This window comes from Lycorma delicatula, chromosome 3 (assembly GCF_047948215.1).
Source record: "Lycorma delicatula isolate Av1 chromosome 3, ASM4794821v1, whole genome shotgun sequence".
Classification (NCBI taxonomy): Eukaryota; Metazoa; Arthropoda; class Insecta; order Hemiptera; family Fulgoridae; genus Lycorma; species Lycorma delicatula.
The window spans coordinates 72,203,334-72,221,436 of NC_134457.1; the positions used below are offsets into that span (position 1 = coordinate 72,203,334).

Sequence of the window (18,103 nt, forward strand, 5' to 3'; positions counted from 1 at the left end):
TAGCTCGTCCATTCTCGGTTGAACTACTGCTCTGTTGCATATTCGTCCCCTCGGTCCACTGCTCTTAGAATGCTAGATGCAGTCCATCATTCATTCACCTGTCTTGTTACAGGTGAATTTTGTTCAAGCTCTGTGGTATGTCTACTGGTGGAAAGTGGTGAGCCATCCCATTCAAATAGATGGAATCAAATGATTTGCATTTATGTAGCCTGTATTAAAGTGCAATTAAATCATCTAATCTTTGATGCAGTGTTTTCTAATCAACATCCGATTCAATACCAAGAACAGCCGAGATCTACTGCTCCACTAGCATCAGAGCTTACCACCATTTCTCAGCTCTAAATATAAAATTACCTCCAGTCCTTACTGTTGCTCCATGTTATTACCTCCCCTTGGCGGCCTTCTCTCATTAATTACTGCTTTAATCTTTGTCAGTATAATAAACAGAACACAAATCTGTTATTTTGCAAAACAGATTTCATATGATAAATACCCCTAATCCTGATGATACAGTTTATGGCTCTAAAAATATTAACTCTATGGGTTGTGCTTTTGTAATTGGCAATAGAACATACAAGACATGTTTGGACTCCCCACCATTGTCAGTATTTCCATCGCCGAGCTCTTTTCTATTAATAAGGCCTTAAATATAATTAGCCCAACATTTTGACATGTACTTGTTTGTTCTGATTCCATGAGTGCCTTGCAGGCAATTAGTGATGTGTACTTCTGACACCCTGTTGTCTGTGAGATTCAGCGTGTGATTTGCAAATGAACCACTGTGATACAACTGTGAGCTTCTGCTGGATCTCCAACTATATTGGGAATTCAGGTAATGAGCACACTGATAGTGCGGCAAAGGAGGGTTTTTTCTTCCCTCCTTTCACCAATCGCATTGCTTCGAACGATCTTGTTTGTTTTCTGAAGACAGTGGTTCATGATGGGTGGCAAAGTAATGGAATGCTATCATGAACCTAATTAAGCCTTAGCTTCACCTAATTAAGAACACTGTGTCACCATGTAGCTCCTCAAGCAGAAATAACTGTCAAGAGGAGGTTATTTTCTGCTGTTTAAGAATGGGGCACACTAGGCTCACTTATGAATATCTGATGACTCAAACAGATGCATCAGTTTGTGCTCACTGCAACTGGGAACTAACAGTGCACCAATTCCTTGTGAACTGTATTTGTTATGTGGTACTGTGTTGCAAGTTTAAACTAGGGGCTAACAGGCACACTATTCTAAGGGATAATAAAATTTATCTTATGTATTACAATTTCTTAGAGCCGTTTGTTTATATACAAGTATTTGAAATACTGTAGTGTGTTCCAACTGTTCATGCTATTTGCTGCAAAGGAGATGGTAATTTTATTACTTTAATATATATATCTATATATAATGTTATATATATCTTTGTTTATTATAACAAATATGTTATATTAAGCAATAACAACACAAAAGCATTTTTCACCCACAAATAACATATTTTTAAGTCAAGTAATTTCAGGGTGGTAAGATACAACCCACAGGGTTGGTCTAGTGGTGAACGCGTCTTTCCAAATCAGCTGATTTGGAAGTCGAGAGTTACAGCGTTCAAGTCCTAGTAAAGCCAGTTATTTTTACATGGATTTGAATACTAGATCGTGGATACCGGTGTTCTTTGGCGGTTGGGTTTCAATTTACCACACATCTCAGGAATGGTCGAACTGGGAATGTTCAAGACTACACTTAATTTACACTCATACATATCATCCTCTGAAGAATTATCTAAACGGTAGTTACCGGAGGCTAAACAGGAAAAAGAGAGGAAAAAAAAGAAATCTATGTATATTACTTTAATTCTCTTTTAATATAATTTATGTTATTCTAAGATTGTTTGGCGTGATGGATAAAGAAATTATGTTTTTTACTTGTTTAATCAGCTTTTTTATACATGATCATTTAAAAGTAATCAAAAATTTTTCATTTAAAATAATCATTTACTTTTCTATTGTTGTATGTATTTAAAATAACATATAAGAATTAATATTATGGAATTGTTTATTTATTCTATTTATATAAATTTTATATTTATTTATTATTTTATAAATAATATCTGTTCATCTTTAAAGTTGTAATACAAGGAGTATTTAATAAAACCATGCTAGTCAAGAGATGGTATTTGTAATAACATTGTTTGGGCTCATTCATAGTTTTCTGTATAAGAGCATATACTGAGTTTCAGTCTGATACATTCATAATTCTGTTATAGGTAGCCTTTTGAGTCAATCAGGTATTGTGATTTTTTTTTAATTTATGAGAGATAATAAATTGGTGTGGTGATCAAACATTACTTTTTGAAAGTCTAAACCACATAGAAAACCAAAGCCAAGCTGGATAAATATTGTGGTGAGTCAGTTCCATTGACTAGAACAATTTACAAGAGATTTTTTGGACTGGTGATATAGCACAAATGACATTGAACATTCTGGACAGCCTGTTGAGGACTGCAGATAATATTGAAAAAAGAAAGCTGACATCACACGTGTAGGAATTTCTCATCATGTGTCCCCAACTGTGTTTCTGATCCACCTTAAGTGGTGTGTATAAGAGGCTTACACACACAGCTTAATTTAAAATATTTATGATTTTATTTAAATATAATATTGTTCTGTTTATTTAATTCAATGATTCTACTTAAAGTGCATGGACATACTGTATTTAATTCACGGTGGTGTGGCGGTACTTGTGGTGATGGTTGGCACTAACTAAGTTAATGCAATTTCACAACTTACATAGAACAAATTTCACTTATATGGTCGGCAGACTGGTGTAGCCAGAAAGCTTAACGCACCAGGTACAAGTTAGCTGGGCGATCAAGTTCAACATCCAGCCAGATCGCTTACTTTTTACACTTTTAAATATTATTCATTTATTTAATTCTACCGCTCACTTGTGACATCACAACATAGCAGACAACTAGAAAATTTTTTGGGGTGGGGGTGCAATTTTGAAAACAATGTTTTAATTGTTAAGAAATATGCCTAACAAAAATATCAATTATTAGGCGGATACTGAGGTTGAACTTGATCTACAGCTCACCCCCTAGACCTTTTAAGTTAAAATTTAATGGCATCTATGCCCCATATGTAGAAGTAATCTGACCAAGTTTGGTCAAAATTGGTCCAGTAATTCTGGAGATTTAAAGGCCAACACCGAACACAAACATGTACATACAGGCATTTACATCCAGAAAATTTCCGTCTGGTTTTTTTGGGTTCCTTAGGTGTCAAAAGTCAAGATTTGGTAAAAACTGCATATACCCAAATTGGACTGATTATATAATACTTTCCATTCTAGTGATACCTAGACGTGAAAGTAAAATGCATGATATGGTAATGGGGAAAAGAAGATAGATTTAAAGTCTTATAAGATTGTTAAGACAACAAGCACCTAAAATGTGTATGTGTGTATCATAGTTTACACAAATGTTTACATATGTGAAAATTGCCCACAAAAAGAGTGCTCATAATTAATTTATATCATGAATGAGTAAATATCTTTAAGCAGAGTTTGGGGCTACTTCAACATAATCAAGATGGGACAACAAGGAATAACAGTCAATCAATCTTGGATACATCATTGCTGAACTGTCAAAACAGCAGGTTGCCATCAAGTAACTTACTTCAAAGGTAAATCCATCCCATCAGCAGGAAAGGTGATGGTCACTGTATTTTTGGATGCTCATGATATAATTTTTATAGAATTTCTGGAGAAGGGTTAAACAATAATTGGGCAATATTATGCACCTCTGCTGGCTTATAATAAATAAGTAAATAAAGAAAAAACTACATATTTGGTGAAAAGGAAGGTTGTTTTTCACCAGCTCACTCTTCTGCAATTGTAACAGCAAAATTATTATAGTAAAAACTCTTCCTCATCCTTCCTACTTGCCAGAATTAGCATCTTTGGATTATTAATTTTCAAATATGAAGAAGTGCCTTGCTTTAAAGAGATTTATGTGAAACAATGAAGTTGTTAATGAAACTTTCGCCTGTTTTAGTACTTTGATAAATCATACTATAAGCATGGGGTTGAAAAACTTGAGCGTTGTTGGACTAACTGAATAGTCTTGAAAGAAGATTATGTTAAAAAATGAAAAAGATTTTACCAAAAAATTGTCTTCTTTATTTTTAAATGGATTTATCAAACATCCCTAGTATTTGTAAACACTGGTAATGATAAGATATGAAGTCATAACCCACATTTTTTCTTTGCAATATCATAACAGCTATTAATTAAGTTCTTTTTAAATTTAAACTTCTGTATGATACACAGAACCATACTGGATAATAAAACATTCTTAAAAAACTTACTTCAAAACATTTTCTTTACAACCATCCTCACCGACTGGTGCTGCTGTTTTCACACTAGTATATAAATAATTGTTATGGTAGATATTGTTTTAATTTTTTTATTCTTTTTCTTTATTTGTTTAAGCAAACAAATATTAAGAATGTGGTCAAAAGGTGTGGATAACTCGTTTCTTTTTTTATATTGGAATATTTCATACTGTTCAAGTATATTAAGATGAGCTTGTTTTTTGTTTGTATAGAATATTAAGGTTATTAATCTTGATAAATTTGTGTCATGAGGTGAACAGGAGATGTTGATTGTGTTGCTGTGGAAAGCTTTTAAGTGTTCACTGTATTTTTGTTTAAAACTTTGTCCTGCTAGACCAATGTAGAACTTTACATAATAAGAATAGTTTACATATTTAAGGGTTATTATATTTCTTTGGTGACTGTTCTCTATACACAATGATTTGTTTGTAATTTTCAAAGTTTTTTAATTTATGAGCCATTTTCTCTGAATCTTTATTAATGTGACATATTTTTTGTTTTGTTTATCTTTATTTTGTGTAGTAGTTTATTAGTCATGTCTATTGACTTTGAGCATGAGCTGTTATATTCAATTGTGTGTTAGGAATTTCATAGTGTTGAGTTCTACATGGTCTTCAGGTGACATGCCTAGATTATTTCATAATAATCCATAGATTAATTTCTAAGATAATTAGTCTAATAATATGTAAGAGGAATTTATAAGCGAAAGGTCAGTTTAAAGTATTGAGGTGTTATTAACTGATGAATTATTTTTCTACATGGTTTATGGATAAATAGAGCTCCTGGCAAATATCTAATTTATTTTTATTTCATCTTCATTAATGTAGGTGTATGCAAAAGGATATTTAATGTTTCTTTTGCTTATGTCCTGCACAATCAGATCACTATGGTAATTAATAAGGCATCAACATATTATTAGTGCTATGTAAAATAATCTGAATTTTTTATTTTGTACTGAACTTAACTATAGCAGAATCACAGTTGTCAGCTTGGTTGATAAGTTTATTTACTCAGACAGTTGCACCAATTTTTTGTTATAACATTTACCATTGCTTATATTTAATACAGATTAACTGCAATTAGAGGTTTTTGATTTTCATTAATTTTTAACAACCTCTTTTTGTTTTCTTTTTTCACTATATGTAAGAATGACTCTTCTTACAAATTCAAAGCCAGTTTGTAATAATTGAAGATGTCTTACTTAAACATATGGTGAATCATTAAATATAAGACATACAATTGCTTAACATTGTTTAAACAAACAAGGTTTCACAATTTGTTACTAATAATAATGATAATAACACCTATCCAGGGTAATAAAGACTTATGTATTAGAAATTCTTCATCGAATATGCTTAAACAATTCTTTGAGGGATAAAATAAAATACAAAACAATAACAGAATTAGAAAAAAAATATTTATTATTAAATAATATTTTTATTTACAAATTATTATAAATTTACAAAATTCCAGTATCAATAGTAAAAATTAATACAAATAATAGGTGAAATCTACACAGTAGTATAAAAATAAATTAAGAGTCTTGGAATTATGAACCATTACCTTTGGCATGTCTTTTCCAAAACTTTTTAACCTCATCATGTCCTTGTTTTGTAACTACCTGGAAACAAACAAAATTAAAGCAAAATTAGAGTAAATTAAAGTAAAAAAAGCAACTCAAACTTGTTATTTTCCTTCACAATGCAATTAATGTTATTATGCATGTATTAGGAGGCCTGGCATTAGCTGTATGTCCCTCAGTCTTTATACTGGCTATACAGCTATATTTCTTAGGCAAATCTATAAAGAGAGCACCCAAACCACATAAATATTAAGACCCACATTTTGGGACTGCTGACGTTTTGTTAAGCAAGAGAGTGAGTGATGATCTTACCCATCTCACCCATATTGATGGGTGATTATAATTCATAGTAAAACATAATGATTGTGAAATGAAAATTCTGAGTAAAAAATGGTTAGTAAGATTGAACTATTTGTATCCTCCTAGAGATTACATTAGATAGCAAAATTAGTTCATTGTAGTAATCTTCATAAGTGGTGTATATTTGCCACTGTATATTCCATATACATGAGTATGTCTCGTATACATATGGTTGTATTAGTTAAATAGGCTTCATTTTATAAATATATAATTTTTACATGAAGAAGCAGGTTTTTATAAACAGGACTCGATCCTTAATATTTTTTCTACTACAATGCCTAATGCCCTAGATATATGACACAAAAGAAAGTTATTAGAAATTCTAATAGAAATCTGATAAAAACACAAAAGTCTCCAGATGTATAATAAATGAACACAAATTTTGTGTTTTATATATAAAACATGTAGAGAGTGGAACATAGATTTCAGAAATTAATTCTCAAAGGAATGATGAAGGAAATGTGATGAGAATGTTACTAAAAAAATTGCTCACTTACTTAATCTAAATTATTAGCTATGCTGGAACTCACTTAACTCATCTTTGCACAAACAGATCACATCTTATTAAAATATAATGTATTAAATTTAAACAACATTTTTTACTATTCCAAAAGTGCACTTCACATTTCTTACTGCAATGAACTACAGATCTAAGACATAATATATCTCTTAATAATAATCAATTGATAATATATCTCCTAATTACATAATCATCATACAAATACTTGCAGTCACAGTACTTTACAAATCACCTGTGTTAAGGGTATTAGTATATTTTCAGTATTAATATAATTTGTCTAAATTATGGTTAATTTAGTTTTAACATTTAGAAGAATTTCTCTGTATTTTAATAGAGGTAAGAGAAGAACAAAAACTGAGAACGAACTGTATACTAGGTGATGCTGTATTAATTTACAATGTCAATGTTAATGAATAACAGGACTATTTTTCACAAGAAGCAAACAATAAAAACTTCAAAAAAAAATTGTGTGCGTGAAAAGTCACGCAGTTAAAGTGAAACTCTATGCAATGAATATGGGATACAAGAGGTTATAAGAGCATCTTACTATAAATATAAATAATGAAAAACCTTTTATTTATAATGGGAAAAATAACTTATTTTGTTTCCATATCTTCAGAATTCAAAAATGATAAAAAGGGTTTTGTAATATGTATAATATTGTTATAAACACTCCAGACTGAAGTTGCTCGAGGTATCTTGAAAAAACTGTATCAATAATTTTAGTTTTCGATCTTGTAGTGCTTTGTTAGGGTTGTTATTAATTTTCAGTCTTAGTTTATCTTGAAGGAAATCTAATACTGGTTGTGCTTCTTCTATAGCAAAGTTAATATTGAAGTCACTACCAAGAATCATACGAATTTTGTCTAAATTCTCACCTAAGAGCACAATGGAGAAATTTTGTCCTGATGGTGTTATTAGCTGACATGTAAATTACTACCAATATTTGTAAACTGCTTTTAATGATACAGTCTGCAGAACATACTTCAACGATTGTGCTTTACTAACTAATAAATATACGTTTTGTTTCAATATTAGTGATAAATTAGATGTGATCACATTTGTAATATCACTTATGTGTTGATAAATAGCTACTCCAGCAACTCTGACTCGTGAATGTTTAAATTGAATGATATAATGAAAATTTGGAATTTCTATGCTATTTTCATTATTGAACCAAGTTTCTGAAAGCAATAAAATTTTAGATTTTTGAAGAACAGATCCATGAGTTCTTAAATTTTGGCAATTCAAAAATGTCATTGAAAATTCTTTCCTCTTAGTAATACAATTACTGAATTGTAGGTCTATCATTTTGAGACGTTGATGAAATTCTTCTTGAAGGCGTCACATTGATATTGCTATTCTTAGATAGTGAAAGTTACGAATGATTCTTATGATATTTGTAACCAAATTTATTGAACGTTCCTCCTTGTGATTTATGAATTGCCATAACATTGGTAGAGATAAGTGGAAAATAGTTTTATTTAGGAACAATAGTTTTGTTATTATTTCGTGAAATTGTTGATGTCTTTCATTCTATTGGGATTGCAGGCTAATTAATATTATTTTGTTGCATGTAAACAGCAAACAAATATTGTTGCATGCATATAAGCAGCAGCTTTTCTTCTAGCTTTCTCTAGAATTTATGTTTTTGATTACGAAATCCCAACTACAGATGAGTAACTTCACCTTTACCATTTTGTTAATGACTACACAAACTAAAGTGAAGCAAAGGTACCCACACTACATTCACAATTTCCCCTCTCATATGTTTTGCATGCCTACTGTAATACCCATTCGCCTCTCTTCAAGGCATTACAAATTTTGTAACACTCTCTAACTGTTACCCTCGCTATAGAAGTTTCACTTAAAAAAAATTCAATAAAAAAGAGATGTTAGATTATATTTTATGAGTAACAGGAGGGTGTCTTTATATATCAGGGACCTCAATCTAGTTTGGGTTTTATGCAAATCTTCAGGTAGAAAATAAGGTCCTTGGACAGTTCTATAGGCATAGCCAGATGGTACACTACTACGCCCTAACAAAGTAGCAGCTACCTTGCCAACTGCTATAAGATATTATCATAAAGCATCAGTGGAACTAGCATAGTATGAGTCCCTTGGTACTCTTCATCAAAGAATGAATAAAAAAAGGAAAGTAGGAGAGAAGAGGAACAGGGAATCAACACACAAGGAGACTACCTGTGATCAAACAGGTTAAGATTATTTACTGTTTTGCCCAGGACCTCACCAGCAGTTTATTATAATAATTACAATATTTTACTACATATATTTATGTTGACAAAGCAAGTTCTAAAACTATTACATACAAAAATCAAATGAGAGTGCAAAATAATTTTATTTAATTATTAGTATCTGTAAAAGAGAAGTAGCCACGCAAGAAGTGGCTGTTCATAAAAGTTTGAAACAGATAACAAATGCATGCAAAAAAGTGTCTACTAAAAAGTTTTGACAAAAGATTTCTGAAAGATATTGAACTAATAAAGATACTAGAAAAAATGAAAGGAATGGTCCGAGTTAAACCTGATTTAAAAACTTGAGAAATGTAAATATTAGTGTACATTAAAATAAGATTAAATAATTTTATATAAAAACAAAGGAAACTACCATTGTTCTTCTCCTTTCATTTTGCCATGTTAGTACGCCAAGATCATGAGCATGATCTCTCAGAACTTCAAAATCAGCTTGTGAAAGAAACTGGCTGTATAAAACACCTTCAGTAAATGTGAATCTATCTCTTTCATTTTCCCATAACTGAATTTGATCAACGACTGTAGGAGGTAGCGTAGGTGGTCCAGAAGCAACCATACGGGGATGAGCATGCATTCGAAGAAATCCAACCATTTGCTGAGCAGTAACTCCACTACGCAATGCCATCCTCACTGAATCTCTTGTTAAAATACCAACAGCGAGGTTAGGAAACCTGTTTTTAGAAATAGAAATATTAAATTTTACATAAAAAATTTAATTAATTGATATAAGACTATGCAATCAGTAATAATTTCCACATTTACAGTTCTTTGTCTCTAGTGTTCTATAGAGCATTGTTGAAAAAAATATTAAAATAATTTCAGACCACATGAAAGTTTACATTTTGCAATTATAGTTTGTTATAAGGCATTGAAACAAAGTGTTCTCAGGTAACAGAATAAACTAAAATACTTTACAGTGTTACATGTATTTTAAAGTCAATTCAACATTTGTTTACAACTGATGTAATAAACACTCCATTTGGTTGTTGATGGTCTGTGTCCTTTTGCAGTTACAAAACACAAATAAAATAAATATTGAATTTCACGATGTAATACAAATTCTTTAACCAAAAAAAAAAAACTAATGCTATCTGCCACAAACAAGAAAACAAGATTCTTTTTCACTGGAATCCTAATGAACATATTCTGCCATGGGACATAAGTTAGAGCTAGTTGAAATTCACATACGATTTATATAAAAATAAAGGACAAATAGGTAAAAGTAGTTAGGTAGAAAATGCTAGAAAAACCATACCAAAATTAAAAAAATATTTTTAATTTACATATATATTTTAATCTAGTTAAAATAAAAAAAAAAACCAGAAATTAATACTTTCTGAATAATGCAATTCAAACAAATAGATACTGAAAAATCTAATACAGTCGAGGAATAATTTGTTTTTTACAATGAATTGATTGGAATGATCATTTAGTCATTAGAAAATACAACAGTAGGCACTCCTCAACTGCATTTTATGTTTATAATTTCATTAATTTATAGATAAAATTCATTAAATTTTACCTACTGGCATTTTACCTTAATTCAAACTCATCAATTTCCAATTTACTCTTTGAGACATCCAGTTGTGAAAAGGTTATAAAGAATGTAATTTATAAATTACATTACCAAAGACCTCAAAATTAGGATCATGCTTATTATAACTTCTATATACTTATCTTTAGTAATTTCATTAACTTTAGACATATCTATTTTATACTGTAGGTGTCTTGCCTATCAAATCATCTATAATGAGCTCAGCTTCCATAAAGTCTGTGGCAATGGGTACAAAGACACAGCTCACCACAGCATTCAAACCATCAACAAGTTGTTGAATTTTGAGGTAATGGAAAAACTCCCTACATCCCAGTTCTTGCTTCCTCCGACTTTTATCTGTTTGGATGCTTTGCAACCAACCAAAAACCTTCTTCTTGGAAGGAATGTGTAAGCTTGTGGATTGCTGAACAGAGCATTGACAGGGAAGTTGACTGTGTAGAAAAATGTTGTACAGTTGAACTGCTGCCTTTGTGTAAATAAATTGTATAATTAAAAGTGTAAATAATTTTTGACTCACCCCTCATATGTGATGGAGTCACAATGCCATTATTTTTAAACAGTATTATAATTTCCTTTCCTTATTAATATAAAATTATATAGATATTAAGCACTAATGCTTTGTCTGATAACAAATCTTCATTTAGCTGACGAGCCACTAAATAAATAGTGTGTTAATCTTTCATGGACACTATGCCTACCGGTCAGGCATGGCATTTTAACGTGCTACAAAAACTGTCATTCATCTCATCCTCTGAAGCAATACCTAACAGTGGTCCTGGAGGTTGGCCCTTACTATGCCTACAATTTTTAATTTCACAATAGTTACATTAATCAGTTCATACAACCAGATTTTGGTCAACAAATGTATTTAAATTTACAGGTTTTAATAATATACCTTAACATGTAAATTCAAAATGACAAACACGACTGTTGAAATGTGTATAATTATTAAAAATTGTTTTTACTCAAATCCATTTTTTTAGGGGAGAAGGCTCAGAAGCTAAAATTATGGTTTAATAATGTAAAATTATAATTGATTTTAATGTTAAATTGAGAACAACAGCTGTACAAAAAAGAAAACTAATAAAAAATTAACAAACATTAGCGGATTAACAAGTTTTAAAAATCCTCAAAATATAAAATTATTAAAAATCTACTAACTTATAAAATAAATCAATTTTGCACCAAAACTGTTAATTATATAAAAAGATCTCATAATTTATAAGACAAGTTTCAATTTAGTATAATTCAAACAAAAAGAAAAATAATAATTAGGGAAAACATAACACAAAACCAAAAACAATCCTACAAAAATAAACAGCTGTCTAGTGTTTATCCTTTTGAGGTATATCATTATGGGAATATACAACATCTTAAATCTACAATGACGGCAAGAAGTATTCTTCAGAGTAAGTACTTAATTTATAATAAAAATAGGTAACTTGAAATTTTTTCAAATTTAAAAAAAATTTTAAATTATTAAAATTATTGCACTCCTTTAACCTACAATTTTAAGAGATTACATTTTTTGTATGTATTTTATTCATTATTTTTTAAAGATGAATACTGCAGCACTACTGTTTCTTTAATATTAAGAGAATTAATTATCTGATTAACAATTATTTTGTAACATGTTCATAATAAGTTAAGTTTATTACTGCAATATCTAAGTGTTAACAAATGAATAAATTTTAATTGTTTACAACTACTCCCTTACCACTAACTTTTTTATTGTATTATATGACTGAAAAAATTATAAAATTCTGATTCACAAACTTTGTCATTTCTGGTAAATCTGTTATAATGTACTTAATTAAATTTTTAATAAAACCTTGCACATCTAATGTAAGTTTATATTTGATATAAAACTGAGTGAGTAATATTTTCTTAAACAGCATTACTTTTTTAATTACTGTCATAACAAAACAACTGCAATCAGCAATATTCTGTTAGGTACTGAAATAAATGTACTTATTTATGTTTTAATTGTTTCAAGCAATTTTAAGAAAAGGATATACAAAAATCTGAATAAAAATCAAGACAGATTCAAAATACAATAAACAATACAAAACAAAAACAATATAAAAAAAAACAAACACAAAAAAGAAGTTTTTTTAGACTTTCAACTTCAGAATTGAAGTAAAACTTTTTATTATTCTTCTGGGTGAGTGAGAAAGTGACAGCAAAATTTATTCCAAAATAGTTAAATTTTGACCAAAAATTAGACGGCCAAAAAAACTATTGAGGATATGCCAAGATAAATAAAATCAATAATTATCCAATGAATTATAACTAATAACAAAATGAGGAGAGAAAGTTGTGCAACATCGAAACAAGATTAAATTATCGCAAGGAAGCTCCCGAATGAGTCAAAAAGCCACATCAGTTTAATCAATTATTATTTCTACTGTACAAGTGTTTTTCTTGTATGAAGCTACTCATAATCAAAATAACCATATTTACTCAAGGGCAATATGTAGAAATTGCACCAGCTCAAAAACTACTACTTGATCAGGAATGTTCAAAAATGTGCAACTTAAAATTGTTTTGAATGGGATAACAAGATGATTATATGATTACTGTTTAAATAAATGAAAACTTAATTTTCTAAATAAAACCTTGTACATGTAATGTAAGTTTATATTCGATATAAAACTGAATTGAGTAATTGAATTTTTGTAAATGGCATTACTATTTTAATGTAATTACTTTTTTAATAATCTGTTAGGTACTGAAACAAATGTACTTAATGTTTTAATTGTTTCAAGCAATTTTTAAGAAAATTATCATCCTTTTTAAGAAAAGGATGATAATTTCAGACAATTTTACTGTTATTCGGACTATTTTATTATTAAAGGATGTTATATTACAGTCAATTTTAGTTCTACAGTACCCAAACACTAAATTAATAGTAATTTTAAATGGCTACCTTGAGATATTTTTATATAAAACATTCATTTATCAGCTTCAATGATCATGCTATAGGTAACCTGGTTCCTGCAAGTATACTGAAATGTAGTATACCACTCAATTATTTTTTCCTTTTTGATTTTAAGTTTTTCATTGGCTTTTAAAAGATGATAATAATAATAAAAAAATAAAAAAAAGGGTAAATTGGGTAACAAAAAACACTAATACAAATAAATCATTAAAATCTAAAACTATATGGCGATTTTGATTGTTAAACAATCATTATCAGTAGATACTACAGCATTTTCTGAGTTAAAAAAAAGAAGTATAATGAGGAAATATTAATAATAATAATAGATAACCGATAAGCAATACTTGTGAAGTATAAAAAGTATAAAATATACCATATGAAGTATAAAATTAAAACATGCTCATTTAATTTCTACAAAGATAGAAATACTCAATAGTAGCATTTTTTAACTACAGTTTATTTGTTAACCGATAATTAATTATAACTTTATTATCTTTTTCATATATTTATATTAATTTATATTAATAAGAAAAGTTAAAATAATTATACAATGCTTAAATTTTTTTGTAACAATATCTAATGAGGTATATTATGATTCCAGCTTTTGATGTATACCAGAAAGCAAGAATGGCATTTGTCCAAAAGGTTGCTGACCTTTCAATGAAACCACAGAATACAGAAGTATTAGAAAAATGTGGCGCTTTGGATCTATTACGTCCATTATTATCAGATATTGTACCAAGCATACAGCAAACAGCTGCTGTTGCATTAGGTAGGTTGGCCAATAGTAATGAAAGAATAGCTGAACGTATAATACAAAATGATGCGTTAAAAAAATTACTTAGCTCAGTAGACGGGCAAAGTAAATATTACAAAAGATCGGCACTATTTGCACTCAGAGCTGTTAGCAAACATTCAGCAGAGCTATCAAGTATGGTTGTGGATAGTGGAGGATTACAAATGATGGTTGCTTGTCTAGAAGATTTTGATATAGTGGTAAAGGAAAATGCAGCATGGGCTCTAGGATATGTAGCTAGACATAATCAAAGTTTGGCACAAGCAGTAGTAAATGCTGGTGCACTCCCACCATTGAACTTGTGCATGAGAGAGCCTGAACTGTGGTTAAAACAAGTAGCAGCGTCCACTATCGGTGATATCAGTAAACATTCATTGGAATTGGCTTCTGCAGTCAGAGATGCTGGTTGTATTCCCCAATTAGTTAAATCATTAGACAATACTGATATAAAACTTAAAAGGCAAGTCCTGCTAGCACTTTCTAACATTGCTAAACATTCAGAGTATTTATCTGAATTACTAGTTGAAGCTGAAATATTTCCTACTGTATTGTTATTGCTTGGTCACCCAGATGACATGGTAAAACGTAATGCTGCGATGCTTTTACGTGAAATTGTAAGACATTCAGTACAATTAAGTGAACTGGTAGTCAATTCCGGTGGATTAGGAGCATTAATTGAAATGGTAAATGAAACAAAAGATCAAATAAGGCTGCCTGCAACTCTTGCTCTTGGTTATATAGCAGGCAGTGAAGAACTAGCTCTTAGTATAATAATATCACAAGGAGTTCAACCATTACATGCAGCATTAAATGAAGAAAAAGAAGACCATGTACTTTCAGCAACAGTGTGGGCTATTGGTCAAATAGGAAAGCATACACCAGAACATGCTAAAGCAGTGGCAGAAAATAACATATTTCCTATCATTGTAAAACTATATGTAGATCCAAAAAGTTCAGAAGACTTAAAACAAAAATGTAAAACAACACTAAAACTTTGTTTACAAAAATGTGTGCATCTATCTTCATTAGAACCCTTACTGTATGAGACACCTCCAGAAATACTGAAGTATGTTGTAGCACAATTCAGTAAAGTTTTACCACATGATGCTCGAGCTCGTAGAATATTTGTAACAAGTGGTGGACTCAAGAAGATACAAGAAATTTCTGCTGAATACGGCTCTACTTTAATGGAATATATTTCAATCATAAACTGTTGTTTCCCAGAAGAAATAGTTAGATACTACTCACCAGGTTATTCAGAAGAAATACTTCAAAAAGTTGAGCAATATTCTCCAAACATAGCAACTAATGTTTTAGCAGAACTAACTAAAAATTCATCAGATACTTCAACTTTAATAGAAAACAGAAATTCTTTGTAATCTGCAGTAAATCACTTAAATTTGAGTGAAAAATTCCTACTTATTATTTTTTTATTTTAATTTTTTACTTAATTTTAATTTTTTACTTAAAAAAAAAAACTAAAAAATAACCTTTTAACAAATAAAAAAGAGAAGGAATTGTGCAAAAGAAAACAGAAAATAATTATTGTAATTAATTAAATTAAAAAAATAAATAAATTAGTTTATTTCAATAAAAGTTATTTATGAAAACTGATTCAGAAAAAATGTATAAATAATTTCATTTAAATATAATTTTCATAGCAATCAATAGAGAGAGAGAGAGTGAGAGAGAGAGGGGGGTGAATAAGTGTGTCTTTCAGCTATATATATATATATATATATATATATATATGCAAAAATATAAATAAACCTAAAAGCAAATCTATTAAAAATAAATACTATTTCTTCTAAAGGAAATCTGCAAAGGAATGGACTTTGTCTAAGTTGATGTTCGTTTATCTACTACAAAACAATATAAACTTTTTAAGCAGAAAAAAATCTGATGACTTTTATTGTTTAAAAATTATTTTTTTAAAACTTTTTCCATACTGTTGTCAGCATTACTATTTTTGCAAACTTCCATGATTGTGAGTAATAGCCTTCATATAGCAATAGTGTTGAAATTAACTTCTGTGATTGGCTTAACTGTGCTGTGCATGCATCTTATCTGCCAAAAGAATTTTGTTTAAGGAAATGACAACCATTGATATATCAATGTAGGGATTAATGTGACATTTTAAAGAACTTTGAATTTTTCCCTCACTAAAGAATTACTATACCATTATTTAAAAATTTCACAAGTCATCCAAATTTTTATATGAGAAGATCTTCTTTTCCAATCATGATTAGTCACATTGGACTGTTCTGGTATCCATTTTATCTTCAGCGTAGCAATGTCTCTTCTCTCAGTTGGATTAAATTCCATGGTAAGAAAGGCAGTCTTCTCTAACATTCCCCTTAAGTAATCATTCCAATTTCTTTTATATTTTGTAATAGTACTGCTTAATTTTGTCTTCCTAATCCTGATTTGATTGTATTGTTTCTTATAAAGTGTTTTTTTGTGTAACCTTTAAAGCTCATTGGACATTTCACCTCAGCAGCCTGTACTTTGATCTTTCTATATTTAAGACCTATATCCTGCAAATATTCACAAGTTGTGAATATGTTAATTATGTTGTGAACATGATAAAATTTCAGTTGTATCCTTTCTTTTCTTTAGCACCATATTAATAGTCCCATTTATTTGTGAGAACCTACCTAATTTAATTTCCTTAAATTTTCTTGTCTTATGAGAAATTATAAGTAGTATTTGCACACAAGTAATTGCAATCCAACCACTATTTTGGATATTACAGGATATCTAACCCAAAATTCCATTGTTTTAAATTTATGTGTTGTTGTCTAAAATGTACATCTGATATACATGTTGAACATAAAACATGCACTTTTCTATTTTCAGTTACTGCACCCAAAACCATATATAACCCAAATGTAATATGCATTCTATAAGGGTCTTAAAATACATTTTATAAGATTAGTTATAATAATATGTAATTATTAAATAGGGTGCGGGAAAGACTACATCTGCCACACTTCTTTGTTATTTTCAATGTCATCTAATAATCTAGTTCCAAGATAAATTTTACTATTTATTTCAGATATATACTCAGGTGGTTTTAATTCTATTTTTTTTAGGAATATCCCTTGTTCCACTAACTACAAACTTTCCCTATTAATACTTATCAAATGCTTTGACCAAATCAATGAAAAATTTTACTCATTCTACGGTTTATTTTAGTGTGAAAATTGGATTTGTACAAGAAAGTGATCTCCACAGATAAAAATCAAAAGTTATGGAATAATCTGGAAGATATTACACATTTTAAGAAGCATATATTTTTTTTGTATATTTTGCCATTTGGTGTTGAAAATAAAAACTTCATCATTGTTTTGAAAAATGATAAGTAAATTAGTTTTGTGCAAATCTGAAGCCATCCTGTATTTCTTAAAAATTCAGATATAGTTTTAATTTCCAATTAGGAAAAAAAATTAAAAAAAGATGTTCTTAACTAAAAGTGATCCACAAATTAGCAAATGCGATCCAATGGATTGCTTTTGAACAAACCACTGCAAGTGGGGCTAATCCATCTCTATATTTATGCTTTCTTTATAGTTTTACTAGAAAGTTCTTTTTAAATTGAGGTAGGTATTTCGTAATAGTCATAATCACTTTCTTAACTCAGAAATTTTGATAAAATTATCAATAATTAATTAACTAACTACCTTTATCAACT

General features: G+C 29.6%; 2 protein-coding genes across 2 annotated transcripts in view; one reads left to right on the forward strand and one right to left on the reverse strand.

Annotated features, from left to right (window-relative positions):
- Positions 1-5,785: 5,785 nt before the first annotated feature.
- mrn (general transcription factor IIH subunit 4 marionette) overlaps positions 5,786-18,103 on the reverse strand; it is a 35,579-nt gene continuing 23,261 nt past the window's right edge. Inside the window, exons 8-9 of the mRNA XM_075359967.1 lie at positions 9,473-9,788; positions 5,786-6,003 (exon numbers count right to left, since the gene is read on the reverse strand). Coding sequence (XP_075216082.1) covers positions 5,932-6,003; positions 9,473-9,788 — 388 coding nt within the window. The 3' untranslated portion in view covers positions 5,786-5,931. The remainder of the gene's footprint in view (positions 6,004-9,472; positions 9,789-18,103) is intronic.
- Positions 12,057-15,788, forward strand: LOC142320754 (sperm-associated antigen 6-like). The gene is made up of 2 exons (XM_075358746.1): positions 12,057-12,081; positions 14,215-15,788. Exons 1-2 carry the CDS (start codon positions 12,057-12,059, stop codon positions 15,786-15,788), a joined length of 1,599 nt encoding a protein of 532 aa, XP_075214861.1.